The sequence below is a fragment of the Leucopleurus acutus genome (assembly GCF_964270905.1).
Source record: "Leucopleurus acutus genome assembly, chromosome: 17".
NCBI lineage: Eukaryota > Metazoa > Chordata > Mammalia > Artiodactyla > Delphinidae > Leucopleurus > Leucopleurus acutus.
The window spans coordinates 20,410,424-20,435,058 of NC_139159.1; the positions used below are offsets into that span (position 1 = coordinate 20,410,424).

General features: G+C 38.8%; 1 protein-coding gene across 2 annotated transcripts in view; it reads left to right on the forward strand.

Annotated features, from left to right (window-relative positions):
- Positions 1-24,635, forward strand: part of ZFHX4 (zinc finger homeobox 4) — a 181,661-nt gene that overhangs the window by 3,317 nt on the left and 153,709 nt on the right. The window contains exons 2-3 of one of the 2 annotated variants that reach the window (XM_082859030.1): positions 19,535-22,173; positions 23,044-23,546. In XM_082859030.1, the coding sequence (XP_082715156.1) occupies positions 19,581-22,173; positions 23,044-23,546 (3,096 nt within the window). In that variant the 5' untranslated portion in view covers positions 19,535-19,580. The remainder of the gene's footprint in view (positions 1-19,534; positions 22,174-23,043; positions 23,547-24,635) is intronic. The other variant, XM_082859031.1, reaches the window with a different exon arrangement.

Consider the following 24,635-nt stretch of genomic DNA (forward strand, 5'->3'; position numbering starts at 1 on the left):
GGGCTCTGGGTCTAGGAAGTGAAAGTTGCCACTTAAAGTTAAAAATGAAGGAAACACGCTCAGCTTTATTGTAATCTTTTGCAGTTTTTAGCAGATGAGCCCAGATCTGCCCATTAATTTTGAGCTAGTTGGATTATTTTAAAAGATGCTGTCCCAGCAAAGGAAAACATAAAGGAGGCTGAGAAAATCGCTGTTTAATATTGCAGAATTTACTGCTTCCATTCTGACCATGAGCCTAAATTTACACAATGAAATTTGATTATCTCTAATAACAATATTAGATCCTGCACTGGATGGATGAGAATTGAGGTGGTTTTGTTGATTGCAAGGGTTTAATGTTGCATTTCAGAATCTGATGTGGTTTGGCCTCCCTTCCATTAACTGGAAAACCCCTGAGGTTTTACAATTATTTCTTAAAGATAATACATTTAAGATTGCATTGGTAGGCTGAAGAAAAGTCATAAAGGCAAGAAGGGAAGCCCTTAATAACTCTTGAGATTCAGACATGTTCAGCAGTTAGATTGGCTCTGACTTCACCAAGGGTCGACAATGTGTCATTTCCACGAAGCCAAATTGCCCTCTGCCTATATGATATTAATGTGCAAATCAATATTTCAGGGATTAAATTTCCCTTCTTCATTTTTTATGGTTTCTACCTCAATAAGTCTCAAGTCTATTAAAAGAGGCTGGATGATTTAAAATCTTTCACTGCAGAATGGCTTGTCGTCGTAGTCTTGTTTCACAGACCATTTTAGGATTTTTGTTATAAAGACCAAGGGCATCCTAAAGAAGTTGTGAGGCTATGTAGAGCCAGGCTCCACAGCATAAAGCCCTTGTTCGATTAAGAGCTAAGAGGTGTTGGAAATATATATGTTTATGTAATATATAGAGATATACACACACATACATTCTGCTGCTTTAAAAATATTATGTTAATCACCTATTGATTTATTTCAAAATCAATTGAAGTTCCTTTCTTATTAGTGATTTGTTCAGCATTCTTGAAGACTGTGTTCATTTTCTTAAAGAGTATGCATGAATTAGCTTGGTGTGAAAGTATTTGGAAGGGATTTTCATCTAGCACTATTTTTCCCAAGAAATATTTCTAGTAACCATTGTAATAACCAAGTATTGTCATTTGCATTGTTGTCATGGCTATCATTGCATTTTGGGGCTGAGTGATTTAGCTGGTATCTGTTCATAGAGGCCTTCTTCCATTCGCTTAACATTCATTTCTAACACTTAGTAGGCGCAACGTTTCTTTAACCCTCTTGAAGAAACACATTTGTAAAAGAAAATATGTGATTTGATGGGAAATAATACAAAGCAGAAATTTGGGAGGTCAAAATAAAAGATTGTGACTTTATCACATAATCTTGGGAAGGCCTACTGTCTATCATTTGGGGGTGTTTTATAGTCTAAAACCATCTGGACCAAGTTCCGCGCAGCTGCACGAATTTCATATGTGATAGAACATTTTTTCCATTCAGTGTGAAATGTTCCTTCCTAAAACACGTACACCAGACTCGCTTAATTTAGTCTGTTAAAAGAAATGCACATGAAAAAGGACAAAAGGCTCTTTAATCTCTGCAAGCTGTTTGTTTTTCTTCAAGATTCCTGTCTGTTTGGGTTTGAAAAGTCATGTTTATTGAGGAGATGATTCTGAGGTGTGACATTAAAATAATATATGATTTTTGGACTGGTGGCCACACTCCTGCTTCATTTGCAGAACTACTTTTTATGGCTGTCAAAACACAGAGTTAATCTATCCTTATTTACAATTAATCTCAATAAAATTAATCTTAACTATGCTTTATTCAGTGGCTTAAAATATCTAATTATATTCAATTAACTGCTGTCATAGTAATTAACATTGCTTAATTGCCTCTGCATATATTTATGTAAAGCTCATTAGGTGCTGCTGGTTCCTTTTTCCTTTTCTACTTGCTGTTTTTGCTGTTGTCAAATCATTTTCATCTCCCAACGTTCGACAATGTCAGTGACAGCAAACTCTTCCTTAACATTTTTCTTGAAATGAGTGTTATTACTTACCTATGAGAAGATACTAGTTATGAGTCTTTAAAGATGAATCCACCCCCCAGCCCCCATCCCTAGCACATTCACAAAATATTTTCTGTCATTGTTGCTAGAAATATGAGAAGCCAGGTTAAGCTTTGTGTTTATAAATGAGGAGCCTTTCTGTGTCTGCCTAGGGGCTGTACCCACAGGCAGAGTTTCTTTTTTTTTTTTCCTCTCAAACCATTCTAAGGGTTAAAGACTTCACCAAGGTTCAAACCGAAAAGCGCCCAGGGAAAGTGCATGTGAATATGTACAAGTTTCATGTAATTAGTGCTTAATTATATTAACATATGCAAATTGTCAACTTAGAAGCTTGTTGAGCTGGCAAAGATCAGCTAGGCACAATTGCTGTATTGTTCTGAAACAATAATGGATTTCAAGTTGGATTGTGGAAACACATAACTAGCTATCTAATTTAACTCATACCATGGTGAAATTTCATTAGTCTCCATGGAGACTGGTTTAATTGTGCTGACTAATGTTCTGGGCTGCAGAATGTCCTAAAAAGAAAGCGTTGTTTGCCTAATCCACCTTACAATGACACTTGTTTGTACATGTTTCCCTTGTGTGAGAATTTACATATGCAAATAAATAGTTTCTCTGCCCCATTTGTCATGGCTGTTCATTACCCATGAAGAGGACATTGTTACTAGGCTGTGACTGAGTCTCCCAAGATGGGATAGTGTCAACCAGTCCAGCTACATTCTTTCATAATTTGTTTCTGATTAATAGACCAGAGTGAGACTCCGCGTCTTTGGGCATCTGCAAAGGAAAGGTCAGTTGTGTCACAGAAAAGAGTTTCTGCTGTAACTGAAGGACTTTTTCTTCCTATGATTCTTCTCCTTTTCCCGCTCATTGGTTCACATAATCATATTTAAAATAATGTATTCTTGTTCTAAGAATGCCTCTACTAATAATCTCTAGTTTCCTAAAGCAGAAAGATAGGAGAAGAAAGGAAATTCTGTTATTGGAATATTAATCCTGTTTTTGACAGAAAGGTAAACTGATATAATTGCTTTTCAGTTGAAGGAATGGGGGTTTATACAAGTGTGAAAGCATCGGAAAAGGATTAGCATTTTTTTGCATAATGAAAAGCTCTGTTGAATAGGGTTCTGAATGGCTGACTGAATGACCGAGATGAAAGGAAGATGAAAATGCAGGCTCCTCTTTCTTTATGCCTATGCTCTGCTCGCGCTAAAGTTATGTTTGTCCAAGACTTGAGAAAACAAGCAGGGGCTCAGATTTCAGCAACTTTCTAAGATGCCCTGAGTTTTCATCATCACTGGGAAGTAATATGTATGGCAGTAGTGCAGCTAGAGGACGATAAACAGAGGTTTGTATATAGAAGAGTTTTCAGAAACATGCTAGGCTAGCCAAATATTGACTATTGGGTATCAAGAATTCCCAGCACTTTGCTGGCAAAAACAGTTATTTCAGAAGAGGCTAGTAGTATGGTGTGGATATCTCATGTAGTTAATAATGGAATATATGATGCTCCCTCCCCCATCCCCTACCCTATCGGCTATAAATAGTTGTCTCAGTTGGTAGAACACTTCACTTGGGAAAGAGTTGTGTATTCTGATTTTTTGGCAATGTTAAGTGTTTTAAGTGGCCTTTCAGCTTTTCGGGCTGGGAGGGGCTGGTGGAAGAGGATACAGAGTTATTTTCTTAGGATTTAATTCATCTTTGTGTTGCTTTGTAGGAGTATTGTGTATTTCACTTAGAGATAAGTCTTTTTGAAAGTGTCTAAGTACTCTTGGAGACATTTGCAGTAGGGTTTTCCCTTGTCACTAGTTAGGGCTGTAACTGGTTATCAGTTGACGTGATCAGGGCTCTTAATGATGTTTCTTCAACCATAATTAGGGCAGTTAAAATACCATAAGTGTTAAGACACTTTCAAAGGTGGGAATTGGTTCTTTTGTACATATGTAAATCAAATACAGTGTGGATAATTATTTATATGTATACATTTTAAACAAGCTCTTTCCGGTTTGGGGTCACCACAAATGAGCCATTGAAGGCTACCCCAGAGCAGGATTGAAAGATTCCGCCAGATATTAACCTAACTTGTTTTGTTACTAGATTGTAGAACTTCTATTTGCCTCATCACTTTAACTGTTCAGTTGCTATTCAGTACTGTTAAGATGGTTACATGGAAGCTTGCGGAATCAGAAGTGTTTTCACATAAATTAAAGCGTAAGGGTTGCCTCTTGAGTACAGAACATTGTAAGGGAAAAGTGTTTGATCTTTGTTATATAAAGTCACCAAAATTCTTTACTAGAGCCCTCTAGAAAAATTGTCAAGAAATTCTGGATTGTTTCAGAAACTTTTCTGGTTAACTTTATGGATATGCAAGCGCAAAAATCTTAAAAGAACAAAAACATCCACATGGAAGCTATTCTTTTACATGAAGCAGGGCTTATTAAGGTATTTCCATAAGAAAAATGTGTTAATTTAAAAAATAAATTCATTTATATTTTAAGACATTGTTAACCAAGCACCATGTGTTGTAACTGGCAGCTTTCCAGCCACCATGGAAGTGGATCACACATGGGTTAATAGTAGCTTATGTGATGTCTGCATTCTTAGGAAATGGGCAAAAGCCCAGGGTATTCTGATATCAAGATTTTTAGGAATCAGACAGAAAGCAGAATATATGTTTATATGTGAACAGATGGACACATGTGAGAACTAAAAGTGCACAATTTCTCTTGGCACTTGTTTTAGTTATCCCTGATGATATAACCAAGATCTTAGTGCACTCACAGTCTTTGATGGCTAAGGACAAAATGGTCTTTTAATGAGGGCTCAATGGCATTATTTTCTTGTATATGGATTGTTCCCCCTGTGATCTTGCTGGATTTGATGTTCTGTTAATTCCCTCGTTTCAGAGGTTCACAAGTTGCCCTGAAAGTTTGATACGGTTTCACGTTTGACATACAATCCTCAGTCCAGGAATGGCTGCTTCCCACTCCCCTACTTTTTTCAAGGTTTGTGAGTGAACTAAAATATTTGCCATTTTGAGGCACTTTTGAATGTACGCACACAACCTAAAAATGGCTTGACACTAAAGTCGTATTTGGCAAGCAGCTCGTCTCTGGTATAATTAGCCACTTTAACATTCTAGAGATTGAAAAAATAAACAAATACAATTTAAGAATTTGGGCAGCTTGACTTAGTTAATGTGTCATAATGCCCTGATGGTCCAAGACAAGTCCTGAGTAGGTGTTTTAGTCATTCGGGTCAGGGGTTCACACACTAGCATCATATATTTAGATGATTGATCATTTCTAATGTTTGCTTGTCCTGGGGAGACGACAGTGCACAGTTGATAATTTTTGAATGGTACACATTATAGCACGTACCTCTAGGACAAAGTTTATAGGTTCCATTGTGTTCTAGCTGTAAAAACAGAAAGCGTTCTGCAGGCATTTACTCGGATCTAAATCATTTTAACCAGGGAAAATCGACTTTTGGGTTAAAATATACATTTTATAACTGTCCATAAAATTCTTTTCCTTCACTGTAAAGAAGAAAGGAAATCCATAGCTTTAACAATGTTAAAATACAAAAACATATGAGCTGGTGTATGCCACCTGGTTGTACTGTTAATAACAAAACAAAACTTTCTAAGAAGGAAGTTTATAAAGAATCTTAAAATTTGCCTGATTGGAAGAATAAATTGAAGAAGCCCAATCATATCCCAAAGTACCTTTATTAAACCTGAAAGGCTTTACTAATGTAGATTTTCTAATATATAGTTCGTAGTACTTTTCCCCCATACATTTAGCAATAAAGCAATTCATACTTAAAATTTCCTGAGCCCACTAATGAATGGAGAGTGAGTCATCTCCTTTGGTTTAATAGATACAAACTAGGAGTGTGTATGCAGACACACACACCCACCCCTACCCTTTTTCCATGTTAATGTCTCTCTTTCCTCTTTAGATGTGTTTATAGGGGTAGCCTGTGTGGTGTTCCTCTGTAGACTAAATTTCTTTCATTTTCTAAGAAGTGGCCAACACGATTGCAACAGAAAAAGAGCAGGTAGGGTGGTAAGACAACTGGAAACTATCAAAGGGCTAAATCCTGGAAACTTCCTTATAGTTCTTCAGTTCAACCAGCTCATTTTAAAATATGGCATACTGAATTCTGGAGAAGTAAACGTTGAATCAGCCAGCAAGGTAGGAACATGTCAGGACAAGAACTCAGCTGTCCCAGCTCTAGGACCAATGGCCACTCAACTATATTGGCTGCTTAGAAAAGGGTGGAAATGGGGAAGGGAAGAAAGGGAAAATGTGCAATGGTAATCCAACAGTGATGTTGTCTCCTCTGAGAGCGTGAGTTCTCTGTTACTGAAAGGAGACCAGTAGAATCTGGATGGCCTCTTACCACTGTGACTGGAAGCATGTTTTTGTGTTAAGTAGGAGGTTAGGCTAGGTACTTTGAATGGTCAAGATGAGTCTACGATTCATAAAAGTACTAATGATCTCAGTGACTTAAAATGTATTCTTAATAACGATGAACACAGTGTGAAGAAGAAAGGTTTCTATTTTGTGGAGGGAAAGTAAAGACAAAGCTGTGATGTTTTAGAGGGAGCATAGTGTAGAGAAAGAATGACACTTAGTTTAAAACCAGACATTCTTTTGATTCTGTTTACTTTGGATTCCTTTTTCCTTTTTAAATGAGTTTGTTTAACTTAAGTCTTAGATATTTGAAAATCTACTCCAATTTTTTGACAACTCAATGACCAATAGAAATCTTATTAGATCTGTAAGACACTTGGATTAAATTCTTGTTATAGATGACCTTATCAAAGTTATTTAATCTTTTTGAGTCTCAGATCCCTCGTTTGTGTCTCAGAGCTGCTGTAGAGCTTACCTTAGGCTAAACTGTTGTGAACATATTAAAATAAGTGAATGTGGATAGGGCCCGATATCCTTCATTCCCCTCTTCTTTATTGTCAATAGCTGGTTTTGATATAATGCTCTCCTGAAGAGTACTTGATAAAGCAAATCTACATAGACCTTTTGAAGAGAGATGCCCCTCTCCCTGACAAGGGAGGGAGATAAGAATTAGTCAAGGGGGATGCCTAAGAGGTAGGACCAAAGGGTAGTCTCCTTCTCATGTTTTCTCATTGACGGATACCTAGATGACATCTAGGTGGATACGCCTCCACCTCATTATTTGCTACACCATCATCACAGGTTGCTTTGGTTTTGAGGGGTTTCTAGATGATTTTAATGCATCTCTGGGATCGTTTTTATAAGAAACAAATTAGAACAGAAACAGTTTTAAAGTAATTCAGACTTTAGTCTATCCATAGGAACTCAAGATTCCAGACTGTCCATTATATACAATAATAGAAGAGACCACAAAGCTTATTTCAGTATTGAAGCTGACCCTACCTGTTTGAAAGCCTTTGAATTAGAGGTTTTCCCCAAACTGGATTAGATATCATAGCAATACCTTTTTATATACTTGATGTTATGATATTTTGATATGCCATGAAAGAAGAATAAATACTGTTTACCTGGCACCCTGCTGACCAAAATTTATACCAACCTAGAGAAAAGATCCAGTTCTTAATAACCCAGTAATATTATAAAACCCTTAAATTTTCTTGTGGGAATTTTTTTTTTTTTTTTTTTTTTTTGCGGTACGTAGGCCTCTCACTGCTGTGGCCTCTCCCGTTGCGGAGCACAGGCTCTGGTCGTGCAGGCTCAGCGGCCATGGCCCACAGGCCCAGCCGCTCCACGGCATGTGGGATCTTCCTGGACCGGGGCACGAACCCGTGTCCCCTGCATCAGCAGGCGGACTCTCAACCACTGCGCCACCAGGGAAGCCTTTCTTGTGGGAATTTTATAGCCAAGTTATGAGTTTCCTCTTGGCTTATCTCATGGAGGACATCGCAGTCCTTTATCTTTCTATAGGAGTGCACTATTCAGAGGAGGACGACCCAGGTTCAAAGGTGATAAGATTCACGATAAGGGTTAATAAATTTATAAACACAATTTTTCGATCCTCTAAACTAAAATCTATTTCTCTAATGTTTTTTTCTTTTTGATTTTTAAATTCATAATAATTTCCCATTGTGTTACATGTAAGATACACACTTACAATTATTCTTTATATTTTTGTGGAAAATATAAGTGTATTTTGGATAGTAATTCCCCAGATTTGAGTTTGGTTTTCGCTTGACATTTATAATGTATATTTAGTTCACAATCTTTGCTCAAGTTTTTCTTAAAAATAAAAGTGTGTGCCTTACCTACGTTCTGGTCATTTATAAGTGGCCCTGGACTTAACCATTCATTTGAAGCACATTTATTTAAGGCTAAGCATTTACTGAATACTGATAGGGTAGGATATATTTCATTGGAAGAAAGTAATTAGCATCTTAGCATTTTTCATGATGCTTGTTTAAGTTCCTCCTCAAATAAATTTCAGTCTCCATGAGGGCAGCACCCATGTCTGTTTAATCCCTGTATTCACAGTGATGGACAATATTGGCAAATCCTTGGTAAATATCCTCAATAAATACATGAGTACATGAAAAAATCTGATTGTTAATTAAAAACATAAATAAAACACTTCAGTTTACTATACTACTGGAATCTGCCTCTCCTCTTGAAATCTGGGTATTGAAAAAAAATGCGACCTTAAAAACATCTGGGTCTGTCTTGGAAAATTCCATAGGGAAAACTATCTTCCAGCACAATCTAAATGGGTTTTTGTATTAGAACCATAGCTTGTTGAAGTCGGAAGGGATATAGCACAATCCCCTGGTTTAACCCATAAGGAAACTGAAGCTCAGAGAAATTTCCAGGAAATATCACACAACTACAGGGCACAGCCAATGAGAATCTAGTGTGTGTGTGTGTGTGTGTGTGTGTGTGTATGTCTCCTTCAGCAAATCATTTAACATTTTTCAACCTAGTTGGTTGAGCTCCTCCCATATCCAAAGATTCTATAATATTAATAGAATAATTTCTGTTATGCTGGAGATGTTTTCATTTGTGGAATTTTTCCAAGCAAAGGGAGATTTTCAGTTGGTACAATTTCTATGATGACCGTAGAGCCAGCTGACTGCTCTGGGATTGTAAAGCTAAACTGCTCGAGATAGAACAAGAACTGCCTGAAAGGTGAAAACTTGCAGGAAAAATGGGGTGGGCCACTTAGTTCTTGAAATGAAACAGGTTGCAGATTAGGAATCATTGTGGTTTGCCAGAAGTTGCTGGTCATAGAAGCCTGTTTAAGGGCTCACTGTCAACAAGGAAGTCATGGGCAGCACTTAAAGTGGCTCACCTCTGATTTATTCATAAACCTCACACGAGCACTTGGCTTTGTTCTTGCTCTAGTGAGGGGGACTGATGCCAATAAGAACAGGAATAAAGAGCTCCTTGCATGGTCCAGTAGTGAATAGCACTTTACCTCAAAGCCTGACCTCCTTTCCCGAGGTCTGTTATGCTACAGTCGACTCTGATTGGCTGAGCGTTCTCAGATGAATTGACAGAAGAGGTTATAACAGTTATCTACTCTGTAAACTCCATAGTATATATAAGGAGAGCTGTGTAGCTGGAACTTGGGTTCTAACTTAACCTAAAGGTTGTGACATTCATGCTAAATGGAAAAGTTTCCCTTTCCCCTCTTTTTAAAGCTTGAAGAGTTTCACATTTAATAATGGTCAGAAAAAGATTGCTCCTTTCTAATTGAAGAAGACAATGCCCTCGGAAGGAAATGGGTTTTGACAATCCCTTTTTCCATTAAAATGAATTTAGAGAGATTTAGTAACGTAGGGAATTAAGAGTTCGAGAGTAAAATCCGTCCTACACGGGAGGGGGGTAGAAACAAAGAAATGGGCTTGCAGATTGATTAGCCGTGTTTATCTGAGAAGCTTCATTTGTGCCACTTCACAGATTATGCTCTGCTCCAGCCGCCCCTCTGGAGGGGAAGGGGCCTTTAAGAGACAGTCAGATGGCTGGTTTGCTGGGGCAGAGGTTGAGTCGAGTTACTTAAATCCCCAGAGCAACATTTAGTTAATGCTAGTCTTTTTTTTTTTTTTTTTTTCCCTTCCCTGATCCTGTCCACTCTGGCTTCCCTTTTCTCCTTTTGATGAAGTTGGTCTCTTACTCCTTAAAGTGCATATATTTACACAAAAATTTCCTCAAATTTTCACAACACATTAACCCAGAAGAGCCATATTAGGAGATGGTGATGAGAGTTAATGATATATCTTTAGATAAAGCCATCCTCCCGTGCAATCACATCAGAGTCATCAGCTCATTTGTCATGGCTGAAGTGAAAATGTCAGGACCAATGAGTGTATGAGTGCTGAAGGGGGCGAAAGGGCTTTTGGAGAAAGATATTTTTGTGCTGGGAGTCGGCCATGGCTTAGATTTAGCTCCAGGGAAATATTGGGATTAGCCAACACTGTGTACAAATCCTTAGCATAACAGAATTAGTTGGGAAAATGGAGAGGTGGGGGTCATGAGGATGGGTACATTTCTGGAGACATGCTCTAGGCTGCAGGCCAGAAACCATGGTAAAGAATGAGATGATTTATTAAAAGTATTTTCAGGCATGTGTTGTATGCAGTCTCATTGATTCCGGGAAGATTGAAGTCGTAGATTTGAATGGCATCAAGGGAAGACCTGCCATAATGTACACTAAATATGTATACATGGCTTTTGTTTTAAATTTAGCTGTATTAAAAGAATTTTGACCCTAACATCTAAACATGTTTCAGGGAGGTAGTATTCGAGCGCACAAAGATAATATTCAGGCATAAAGCACTTTTGACAGTACCTTTAGAGTGGAAGTTAATACTTAATTTAAATAACAGTAATTATACTGGAATACTTGTTGCATTGTTGGGTTTACACAAAACCCAGAAGCTAAACTTTCTTTACACAGACTTCACTCTGAAACTTTAATTGAAAAGTAACTGATTTTCTTTAGCTCCAGAAGTTCTTATCTTTGAGAGACCAGTACTAGCAGATTTATTTCATTTTGGATCCAGTGAACTGTTCTCTTTCAGATAATGTACCCATACAGCCTTTTCTTGTTTAATTCTATTGATTTACAGTGTTAAAGTGAAATAATCTGATACCTGTTTCCTGCCCTTTGAGTATTTGTCGTCAAAGAGGCTGATTAGTTTTTTTTTCCCCCAGCTCTTTAGCAGTTTTAAATGTATAATTATCATTGCATGTCATTTGATAGCTGCACTAATTGCTGCCAACTATTGTCTGTTTGCACTTAATGCTGAAACCTGATCAACATCCTTCTTTGGTTGATGTTTGGTGGTAAACTTTAATTAACTCTTATTGCATTGAAGAAGAGTTCAGGCTTGGTGCTAACTAATCATTTACCTTCATTATGTCCTGACAGCTCCACTTGTTCTTGGTCCTAATAGATACACCAGTCAGTAAATAAACCTGCAAACCTTATGCCTTGTAGTTGCTCCACACTGATATTTTGCTACTTAAAGTATAAGATAATTGGGCCCAGATAATTAGTTAGTTAGTTTAGTATCTCTAGTTCTGCAGACACTAATCTTAATTGCCTCTTTCATGCTGGACAACTTCATTTTAATAGAAACTGTAGATTTGAGATAACATTATTCCTTCAACATGGTTCCTATGAACATGCATCTTTTGAATCAATACAATTAACCTTGTCTCCTGTTGGAATTCTTGTCATTATTTTTCCTGAAATACTTTTCCTGTAATGATATTGAAGTTAAAGTAATCAGGTTACCAGCAGATCATGTAAAATTCAACTCAAAATTGCTGGCTGCTTGATTTTAATTTGTCTGACATCAAGTTTGTTTGAAAAGGGATAATATGTGGGTAAACCAAGGAGCTTATAATTATGGTTGACGTTTGTTTGTTTATAATGCAATTTAATTAACGTGCATACATTTAAAACACAAAAGTTAATTACTGAATTGCACACTTCACTTATGGACAGCAGTCAAATTAACTTTCAGGCCAAACAAACAAACAAACAAACCACACACATACACAAAAAGCAAACAAGAGGCTCTTCATAATAGAAATAAAATAACCAACAAATCTGAGTGATCAAACATAAATCTGCCAATATTTCAACCAGAAGAAACATTTCATTCCACTTAGGTTCTCTATGTTAGTCTCTATGTTAGTCCACTTAGGTTTCTAATATAAAATAATTTAAAATATCTACATGGGATATAAAAAGAGACTTGCATTTGATAGACTAAGAGTCTTGGATAGTAAGAGGGCACTTGGTAATGATTTAAGAAATTATGCATATAACTTTCTTCATTAAAACTATTTTGAATTGTTTGAAATCATTGCCCTGGGAATAGGATTGTTTGCTGGAATACCTGACCTGTGATTAATTTTATGAAGATAATTATGGTAGGTTTAGCCTGCAAAGAATGACATTTTTCAAAAAAAAAAATAATATACTACTATGCTTATGCTATATTGGTTATGAGATCATATTGTGGGACTCATGAAATACAAATAATTATACAATTGTTTCCTCATTTAAATATTTAGTTGTCAGTATTTCAATAATGAATTTTATATATTAATAGACAAAGAAGAAAAAAATGCATGTATATATTAGGATATATTGTCTTCACATTGTATATGAGAAAAATGTATGTGTGAAATGGTTTTCACTAGTCTGGTAAATCTGTTCCTGAAGCCAAATATTCTATAGTTATATTTACCTTGATGAAACCAATTAAGATGAATTTTTTAAATGTTCCTATGTGACAACTTAAAAGCATTATCAACTAAACACTCTTAAACTTGGTGTATGCCAGAGAGATTAGTCAATTACGTTTTAGAGACTAGAAATCATATAAAAAACATGGCAAATATGATTTATAAATTTTAAAAATGATTAATTTAGTACATGCTTTTCCAAGGAAAACTAAAGGTTTCCATGTTTAGACTTTCTATTTCAAAGTTTTATTTACTTGAAATTTCAAATATAGTAGGGATTGAGGGAGAGGGGTCTGAGAAGGGAAAATGATTCTGTCCGTCATTGAGATGTTTTGTAAAATGAGGGTAGTTTACACAACCTTTTAGTATTTCCAGAGAGTATATTTATATGTGTTTTAATATAACACCAACTAATTGATTTGTAGATTAATATTTATTTAGGGAAAAAAATTAAAAGGATCATAGAGTCATTTAATTCTAATCCTACTTTGCATAGATGAGACAAAGGGAAGATGATTAATACTTAAGTATGGCTGGGTAATGGCATCCAGAGGTACCTTTTTCTTCTATAAAGAAAGCAAAAGCAAAAAAAAAAAAAAAAAAAAAAGGTTGGTATATTCTCACAGTATTGGCAAACAACAGCTTTCTAGTAATGCTTTAGCTGATTAGGACATCCTTACCCTTTAATGAAGCAATCACTACAAAGCCCCAATGTCAGCTGGAATACTGGCAAAACAGTATCAAAGAAAGAATCAGAGAGAGGCACTGAACATAATTACAGTTCATGTCCTTTCTCACACCAATGCAAACTATTCATTTTCAATTAGAATGAATAAGAAAATTAGAAATCAACTAGATTGGTTAAAAGGACCAAAGTTTGTTTACAGAGGATAGCTAAAGTATTAGGTCCATTTTGCTCACTGATTATGAAATTTTCCTGAAGCAAACAAATAAAATGAGTCATATATTGGTGTAATTTGGTTAAGGAGAGATTATTGATTTCTCTCTAAGGAAAGTAGCTGGAGTTTGATTAAAGTTGCGAAGAAAACTGAGTAAAATTCCTATTTCCCACAACTAATCAAATTAAGAACTATCGGACCCATTGGCAAAGAGTACTTTTCCTCTTTAGTTTTCCAACACATGTGTTTAATGACATGTAATTGTCATTTAAAGTCCATGGAGGTTTAGAGACGAGAGAGAGAATGAGGGAAAATGAGGCTGGAAAGAGAGGGAGAGGAAGAGGAAGAAAAAACGAGAGGCAGAAGCATCGATTATAAGGGTCCTGTTTATGAGAAGGAAATAAATCTGCACTGAATAGCTAATTTAGGTTTTAATGAGAAAAATGAGAGGTAAACAGGGGAAAATGACTTCATTGACTTACACACTCATGTTTGTCTTTGTCAACTTTCCCGTTTTAAAAATGTGCTTGGTTTAGGTGCTTACTATATTTGGTTACATCCTTCTATTCAAACTTAATTACCTTCTCCCCTTTGTCGTGACATGGGTGGAAAGTTTTTGCCGTGTCAGGAGAGGTCGTCACACATTCTTTTGCAGCTCTGTTCATTAATTCCTTCTTGCAGAAGCATTTTCTCTCGTGCTGGGAAGGTAGAAGGGTGTAACAGAAGACCCCTGAAACATCAGCAGGAAGCTCTAAGCTGGTTAATGCAGTATAATTGTCTGGACATAGACTGGTCTTTGTTTGTGTGGTTCACTCCGAATCAGCTGTAATTAACTCCAGAGTGTTTCCAGATTGCCAGCAAAGAAAAATTACAGCTTTTCTGTTTTAAATTGTAAAGCTCACAAACATTAACTATGCAGATTGCTTTTACTTTGATATATTTCTATCCTGCAAGAGAAAAAAAAAGCTTATTTGCCCCGCCCCCATCTGTAAAAATGTGCTTTTGTTAAGTTACGTAATTTAGTGTCTATTGGAACATAATGGTCCCTTAATACTTTGGTTTGAAATCTTTTTGCTCAATATTTTCAATCCTTTGACATCCTTGTATTTGCCTTCTTTATTGCTAACGTTTTTAATACTGCAATGGGGAAGAAGTTATGCGATCTTTAATGGGATACTAAACATATACTAAAATAAGCAAATTGCAGAGAAAGCTGAGTAAAGAAAACCACCAGCAACCAACTTAAAAGACTGAGATCAAATATGTATTCTGACGTAACTGGTGCTTCTACACAGGTACTTTACCTGTGTTTTGATGTACATCAAAAGCCAGATTTCACTACCCTCTCGTCTTGGTCAGCACACCACACCCTTCTAAAAGCTTCTGTACAGTAGTTTGTAATTATGAATTCCAGCATGGGTAAAAATGAGGTAGCAGTGTGAGCTAATACAGCCTAGGACACAAAAGATCTGTCAGCAAATGATGCAAAAAAAGAAAAACAGTCCAGCCAAAAATCTTTTTTTTTTCTTTCTTCTGAATTTAACAATAAGGAATTTAAGCTTCAATGTGGCTTTAGCAACCGAAGAAAAGAAGCTCTTGGTGTCTGCATAATACCACTTTGATGGATTTTTTTCATCAGTTCTCTGTACGTGGCAACAAATAAACAAGTATAATTATACTTGTGAAGGTCTATTCATTGCTTTGTCAGGATTAGATATATGTGCCGTTTTCACACTGCGCCTCTCTTTTGTCTTTGCCTAACTCACTATGACATATTGATAGAGGATTTGGGATGGGGAAAAGGCCACAGCAGAGACAGTGATGACCTTTTGGAAACTTGATATAATTCAAGGATTTTTATTTATTTTCTCTATATATACATATATATATATATATATTTAGGATTTGTAACTTGTTATCAAATTCCCTTGTAAGTGGACAACTTTTAACCCGTTTAAAATGGAATTGCAACTCAAAGTGTTATGAGTTGGCTAAAGAGCAGATGAGAATAAAAACAATAGGCAAAGGGGCACAGTGGTCTTCTTTCCCAGCACTTAGCAGAGTGGCTAACCTAGCATTCCTTTCCCATTATTCTGTCCTCTTGATCAGATCACGTTCTTTTTAATCATTTCACAAACACTGTCTCACTGTGCTACAGAGGAGGGCTGGGACAATCTCAATTAAAAAACAGAGGTAAAACTGGCCTGATTTTGGGTTCTAATGGGAACTCTGCTTTCTGAATGCAGAGGAATTCTTCTGTTGTTCAGAAAGCACCCCCTTTCATTAGCCAGCCTCCTGGTAGGTGGGTTTGGTCATTTAGCAGAGAAGAGTTTAGGCAGCAGTGACTGCAGGACGAAAGCAAGGCAGAACAAGCAATAAAAGTTCTTTTCTGCATGTTGTCCATTAGTTCCGAAAAAGGGATTTACATGATCAAAGTCACTGATCTTGTGAATTACTGAGAATACCCAAAACTGTGTACATGTATTCTAAGCAGACCAGCAGGTATGTATTGTTCTGAATTTAGCATTAAAATTATATTAGGTTTTCTCTTTGAGATTTCTTGAGGACTTGGGTGATTTTTTTTTAAATAGAATGTATGGCAGTAGAGAATAGAAATTGGTGAAGACTAAATAGAAAGCAGCTTAAACGGTGAAGCAACTTTTACAGTGAGTTTACTTGTTATGCAGTCATTGTGGAATGAATTCTGTGGTTTAAGTTAAATGGTTGTCTTTGTGGTCTTTTAACTGGGACTTATAAACTTTAGTGTAAATTTCCTAAGTGGGACACGTTGATAAAAGAAAGATCTTGTCTGACACTGGTGACAGTGAAATCACTTAGCATCATATTCAGTGTCACGGTACATATTGATCTAAATAACTTTAACCTCACAAACTAAAGCGATTCCATCCAAACATGCTGGTAAACACTGCCATGGTCATAGTCTATGGCTACAAATTTAAAAATCAGGTAAATCTATTACTAGCTCTATCAGTTCAGATAGTTTTGTTACTGTTGCTTTTGGAATTAAATGTAAATTTAATTGCAGAGAAGACTTACTATGTATTTGACTTAGTTTCTGAGTAATGTGTAGCTTGTGAGAAGAACTTGATAGGCAATTTTGTGTAAAGTTATGTGGGAGTATTGTAACAAAATATATCCTGCCACATAGCTGTGATCTGTGATGGACACTGTAGTATAGTTTTCATAATTTTTTTTTCACATAGCAATAATGTCATTACATTTTTGAAAGTTACTTCTGGCTCTGTTAAGATAAAATAAAAAGAGAGGATCTACTTCATATAGAGAAATATTGACATGAGTCCATGAATGGACTCTGCAGTATTTCATATAGAGAAATATTGCAGAATCCATTCGGCATCTGGCCAAAATTATTAACTGCACATTACATATAACTCATTTGGGGAGCATTCAGCATGTGTGTAATAATTCTAGTAAATATTTCTGTAGGCTGAGAACTGTTGTAGGCGTGGAGGTAAAAGAGAATTCAAATAATAAAAATAGCTCAGAAGCTTCTTTACGAAGCTGTAAAGTGTTTGAGAACTTTCCTCACTCTTGTAATTAAGGTGAATTTTCTTCCACATATCTGCCGAAGTTATCATAGGAAAGAAAACAAATAACTACTTTGGGTCCTGGAACTTTACATTTTAATCTAGGATCATTAATTTAGTATTATTTACCACCTTGCTTCCACTCCAACTCTCCAGTTTCTTCCTGTCTTCCTCATATCTTTTAGTCCATCAAGGGATTCTATTTTAGACATTTTGGCTGCCTTCAGTATGTATACCTTGTACAGATTTGGTAAATGCAAAGGTAAACATTAATGTTTGTGGACTAATTAGAAAATTATTAGGTTTTCACGCTTTTGGGGGTTTATCAGATTATTTCAGAGAGTTTTACAAGCTGCATGCATGCCGTGAGGATAATTAACCTGGAGCTCTTCAATGATTAAAATTACACACTAAGCTTTGTGATGTTTGATTTGTGAGCAATTAGAATGTCATTTTAACCATCTTAGATACCAAAACGAATTTTGATTTTATTTTCAATCTATGCAGATCTTTTGATGTATTTGAAACTGATGACTTCCTCTCTGATTTAGCTAAGATGAAATTTGATTACAGTAAAGAGAGTATGAAGAAGTTATTCTTCATACTTAATATGCCAGTGACCTTCAAAGATGTCTTTCTTATAGAAGAACTTTTGAAAAGGAATTTCTAAAATGCCTAGTAATATTGATGAGTCCAGAGTTATGTTTTTCTTCTTAGCTCTCTGCCACTGTGAAGTCTACACAATAGAATGTAGAAGTGGAAGGGGCATCCAGGGTGAGTCATCGCATGTCCATCCTCCCCAATATAATACATAATGCAGTATAGCCAGGTCCCCAATAGAACACGTAATGCAGTATAGCCGCGTCAACCTTCCTTATTTCAGAAATTGTTAGCGTGCGAGAAAGTGTTGATACTTTTACATTACAGTGCTTTTTGCTTTGAAGTTCTTAGTCCCTTCTGTTTGGAAATTTGAAAGAAGATGGGTTACCTGTTTCATAAAATCAAGATGGTGCCTGGGTCACAGAATGAAAACAAGCACTAAAGTTTGAGACCACTCAGCTCTCGTGCATAGTGGAATCATTCTGGAAATGGAGAGACCTGCAGGGACTCAGAGAAGCTTAAGCCCTAATTAAGCTGCTATTCCAGCAGCTGAGGTTTGCAGGTACACACACAAGTGGGCACACACATACATATTCACACACAGAAGGGGAACGCATTATTACCAACTTATGCCCAACTTTCCTCTGGTACCTTGCCATGCTACCAGAAACTGATATGGCTTTGTAGAGTGCGTCTTATTCTCAACAAAGGGAGTTTATGGCCTAAGATGCTTGCCTGGAGAAAGCTAAAAAAAAAAAAAAAGATTGAAGTGTTTTCATCAGTAGTGCCTGGGTATGATTTGTTAAGCCAAAGGAGATGTTGATTGAGGCAGCGGTTGAGAGATGGGCAACTCACCAGGATTGATAACATCAAAATGGTATTTGGAATGGTGTTCATTACGTACTGCAGTGGAAAAAAAAAAAAAAAAAGTGAATACGATTTGTCCCCTAGGATGATAGGACTGGTTGCAGTAAATATTAATTTCTGTTCTGGTGCCTATTGAGGTGACTGAAGTGTGGGGAAGAATTGTGATTGGTGCTTAATCAGAGCCAGCCAGATACCTGCTGAGAGCTTTTGCACAAGGAAGATTTGTAGTAAGCTGATTTACCGGCAAAATGAAAACCAGAGAAGAGTTTGGTTCGTGCTGCCTGTGACTGTAATATTTCTCATTTTAAGGCTCCTTTATTGCTGGTCTCCCTCCCACGCGCATCCCCCCTTCTAGTCACTGCCTGATAAAGTAAAAGGTAAATTTAAAAAATTACAAGTTATTTGTGTTGTCCTTTTATTCCTGCTATCATCTATGAAAGCCATTTAGATTTCTATTAAAGGGGGTGTTAAAGCTTTTACGTATGTTCTCTCCGTTTTCAGAAAACAGGAATGAAAAAAAAATACGGCTTACTGATATGAATTTTAGATTTGTGATGAATGCTCATAGTGATTTCAAAAACACTTTGGATGTCTAGGCATGCCTGTGATAGCTATCTACATTATTTTGCTACATTTATACAAAGTCTGTCTGTGATAGATAGGTATGCTGGTTTTAAGTTTTTCCCCTCACCTTTTTAGATAGTATGAGTTTACAGCAGCTGTAAATTAGTGATGGGCTATTAGTGAGCTGTGTCATTATTTAATAAAAATGGCTCCTCTCACCTTATTTTTTATCCAGGTCCCTGACAGGCTGGATGAAATGAGATCCCCATGTAGCAATTGCCATGGAAACCTGTGACTCCCCTCCTATCTCAAGGCAGGAAAATGGGCAGAGCACATCAAAGCTATGTGGAACGGCACAACTTGATAATGAGGTGCCAGAGAAAGTTACAGGGATGGAGCCTGACAGGGAAAACAGCTCCACAGATGACAACCTGAAAACCGATGAGCGCAAAAGTGAAGTCTTGCTGGGTTTCAGCGTCGAGAATGCAGCTGCCACTCAGGTTACCTCAGCCAAGGAGATACCGTGCAACGAATGTGCTACTTCTTTTCCCAGTTTACAGAAATACATGGAACACCACTGCCCGAATGCCCGCCTTCCGGCCCTGAAGGATGACAACGAGAGCGAGATCAGCGAGTTAGAGGACAGTGACGTGGAAAATCTAACCGGGGAGATCGTTTACCAGCCTGATGGGTCAGCTTATATAATTGAGGACTCCAAAGAAAGTGGGCAGAATGCACAGACTGGGGCAAATAGCAAACTCTTTTCAACAGCGATGTTTCTGGACTCCCTGGCGTCAGCTGGAGAGAAGAGTGATCATTCTGCTTCTGCACCTCTGTCGTTCTACCCACAGATCATCAACACTTTTCATATCGCTTCATCCCTCGGGAAACCATATACGGCCGATCAGGCTTTCCCAAATACCTCAGCACTAGCAGGAGTTGGTCCTGTGTTGCACAGTTTCCGTGTCTATGATCTCCGACACAAGAGAGAGAAAGACTATCTAACCAGTGATGGCTCAGCCAAAAACTCCTGTGTGTCCAAAGATGTCCCCAACAATGTGGACTTGTCCAAATTCGATGGTTGTGTTAGCGATGGGAAAAGGAAACCTGTTTTAATGTGTTTCTTGTGCAAGTTGTCTTTCGGTTATATCAGGTCATTCGTAACCCATGCTGTGCATGATCATCGGATGACCCTTAACGAGGAGGAACAGAAGCTCCTCGGTAACAAATGCGTCTCCGCCATAATACAGGGGATCGGCAAAGACAAAGAACCTCTTATAAGCTTTCTGGAACCAAAAAAATCCACTTCTGTTTATCCCCATTTTTCTACTACAAACCTCATAGGACCCGACCCAACCTTCCGCGGTTTATGGAGCGCTTTTCATGTTGAAAATGGTGACTCTTTGCCGGCTGACTTTGCCTTCTTGAAGGGGAGCGCGAACACCCCCGGCTCAGCAGAGCAGCCGCTGGGGATCACCCAAATGCCAAAGGCTGAAGTCACTCTGGGGGGGCTGTCTAGTTTAGTAGTGAACACCCCGATTACCTCCGTCTCCCTCAGCCACTCATCGTCTGAGTCTAGCAAGACGTCAGAGAGCAAAGACCAAGAGAACAACAACTGTGAAAGGCCAAAAGAGAGCAACACTTTGCACCCTAACGGGGGGTGCCCGGTCAAGAGGGAGCCCACCGAGGCGGGAGATGAGGACGAAGAGGATGCGTACTCCAATGAACTTGACGACGAGGAAGCATTAGGTGAACTCACCGATAGTATTGGTAACAAAGATTTCCCTCTCTTAAACCAAAGCATTTCTCCTTTATCATCCAGTGTGCTAAAATTCATTGAAAAGGGCCCCTCGTCCTCCTCGGCCACTGTTTCTGACGACCCAGAAAAGAAAAAGCAGGCCTCCGCCGTCAGGGCCGGGGGCGGTGTCGCCACCGGCTACGGCGTCAGTGGCAAGGACTTGGCGGAAGCGAGTGCCAGCCAAGACGGTGCCACGGCTGCTCACGCAAGTGAGACGGCCCGGGGGGACGAAGACGGCGCTGCCGCTCTGCACCAGCACGGCTTCACCCCGAGCGCCCCCAGCACCCCGGGGCCCGGCGGGGACGGCTCACCGGGCAGTGGCATCGAGTGTCCCAAGTGCGACACGGTTTTGGGGTCCTCGAGATCTCTTGGGGGTCATATGACTATGATGCACTCAAGGAACTCATGCAAAACCCTCAAATGTCCCAAATGTAACTGGCACTACAAGTATCAGCAGACCCTGGAGGCCCACATGAAGGAGAAACACCCCGAGCCGGGCGGCTCCTGTGTTTATTGTAAGACTGGACAGCCTCACCCCAGGCTCGCCCGGGGCGAGAGTTACACGTGTGGCTATAAACCCTTCCGCTGTGAGGTTTGTAACTACTCTACCACTACCAAAGGCAACCTCAGTATTCATATGCAGTCGGACAAGCACCTGAACAATGTGCAGAATCTCCAAAATGGCAATGGCGAGCAGGTGTTCGGCCACTCGGCCCCGGCCTCCAACCCTAGCCTCGGTGGCTGCGGGACCCCCTCTCCGTCCAAACCCAAGCAGAAACCCACCTGGCGCTGCGAGGTGTGCGATTACGAAACCAACGTGGCCCGGAACCTGCGGATTCACATGACCAGTGAAAAGCACATGCACAACATGATGCTTCTGCAGCAGAACATGAAGCAGATCCAGCATAACCTGCACCTGGGCCTCGCCCCGGCCGAGGCAGAGCTGTATCAGTACTACCTAGCCCAGAATATAGGCCTAACCGGGATGAAGCTGGAAAACCCCGGCGACCCGCAGCTGATGATCAATCCATTCCAGCTGGACCCGGCGACAGCGGCCGCCCTGGCACCGGGACTTGGTCAGTATTTACTGCTTTTCCGCACTGCTGTTAGTTTCTCATCACATTTTGATTTGGCGTGATGCACCCAGATAAAGTGGTGAGTGCCAACAAATGGGGGACAGTTTACTAGAAGGGACTTTTTCTTTAAGCTGGATAATCCCCCCATTTGTGCTTCACTTCAAACCTGAATTAACTTCAGAGAGGCAGGAGTTAAGGGAGCAAGGACAGCAGAAGAGGAGTTGGCAAACTTTGTTTTCCCATAACAGGTTGATGAACAAACACTAATTGTCATTAATTGCCTGTCATCGTTAGCGATACCTTACTAGGTTTATAGCTTCGATTTCGGCAATTATGCACTCAAATATCAAACCTGAGCTTCCAAAGGGGATGCCATTATTTTTCGTGAAAATTTTTTGAAAAATATTTTAAGGTCTGTGATTGAAGATAATTAAACGAACAGTAATACCGTTACCTTACCCCAGATATTTGGCGGTAGATTGCAAGGCACGCATACAGTATTAGCCAAATCTCATCACGCTTTTAGACGAATTGCGAAATAACAATTAGTGCTCATGTAAGTTTATCTAGGTGCTTAAATTGCAAGCACGTGACTGTGTTGTTATGGTATTGATCAACTTTCCTGCCCTCGAAAATACAAATTTCAGAATGACATCATGCCCGGTAGGAGTAATTAAAGCTATCTGATGAGGGAATTTAGAAGTTGAAAGGGATGATTGTAATTGATCCTGATTCAATCCTATTATAGCTTTTTATAGTTTAAGCTCTAGAGAAAGCACATTCCTTGTCAAGACTTTATTTTACAGATTCCTTTGTGTGCGCTGTGTTTTCCAGTCTCTATTTTTCCTCTTAATTTTTTTTTTCCTGTAGTAAATAATGAGCTGCCGCCTGAAATCCGGCTTGCCAGTGGTCAGCTAATGGGTGATGACCTGTCCCTCCTTACTGCAGGAGAGCTGTCACCTTATATCAGTGACCCAGCGCTGAAGCTATTCCAGTGTGCTGTTTGCAACAAATTCACCTCTGACAGCCTGGAGGCCCTAAGCGTGCATGTGAGCAGTGAGCGCTCCCTCCCAGAAGAGGAATGGAGGGCTGTAATTGGAGATATCTACCAGTGCAAGCTCTGTAACTACAACACTCAGCTCAAAGCCAACTTCCAGCTCCACTGCAAGACTGATAAACATATGCAGAAATATCAACTGGTGGCTCACATTAAAGAAGGGGGCAAAAGCAATGAGTGGAGGCTGAAGTGCATTGCCATTGGCAACCCTGTTCACCTAAAATGTAACGCCTGTGACTACTACACCAACAGCGTGGATAAATTACGCTTGCATACCACCAATCACAGGCACGAGGCAGCCCTGAAGCTCTACAAGGTAAGCAGTGTCATCCATTTCTGTTGGCGCAGAGTAGAGGAGGGAATTAACTGTTTTGGAGCTTGGACCACAAATCTGCAAGTTAAGGAAAAAAGAGAGGAAAAAAAATATAGAAGGGCAAGAGCCACAGTTTCTGCTTCACATTGCTAAATGCAGAGCCTGTTGAAGTAGATGGAATCGGAAAATATATTTAAAGGATTTGCCATATGTCCCTTTTACACGTATCTCCGTGGGATTGATCACTCTACTGGTTGCCCTGAAATAAAATCACTTTTCTGAGTGTTTCCGTATATAAAATAATACTCTTAAACCTCTTTTATTGACTGATCAAAAACAACATAGCAACCCTCTTAGCTAAGTATTAATGGCTTCAGGGAGCAGAGGACAAAAGTAGCGCTGCCTTGTGAGTGCATCATCTTTTGTTTGGTGACAAACAAGGATGATCCAAACACAATGTGTGGTTTTTGGGGTTTTTTTTTCCCTGCAAGCTCCTGGTGGTATTGAGTAAAAACACACGCGCTCCCTTAGCATCAGTTGTCAGTCTCCTACTTAACTCTGTTGTTATTTTGCATGACTTTTCCCAGCTAGTAAAATTTTTAACCCTCTCAGTGGGTGTGGCTCAGGTAAAAATGTTCATTGAATGGCAACTAGACTTTTAATATTACAGGGGAAAAATATATATATATACGGATGTAATGAACACACGCAAGCGATGAACATCATTTGTTACATACCTTGTCTTGACTTTTTCTGAACCCTAATTACTGGTTAATTTATTTTCTGCAGTTTGTTTACTGGATTGGCTGGATTGTCTTGGTTCATGTACAAATGTAACAGATTCATTTCTATGATGAATAACGTGGTAACTTCTAAAAACTTCTTTTGTCCAGAGGATATTAAAATTCAGAAAATAGGGGCTTCCCTGGTGGCGCAGTGGTTGAGAGTCCGCCTGCCGATGCAGGGGACATGGGTTCGCGCCCCGGTCAGGGAAGATCCCACATGCCATAGAGTGGCTGGGCCCGTGAGCCATGGCCGCCGAGCCTGCGTGTCCGGAGCCTGTGCTCCTCAATGGGAGAGGCCACAGCAGTG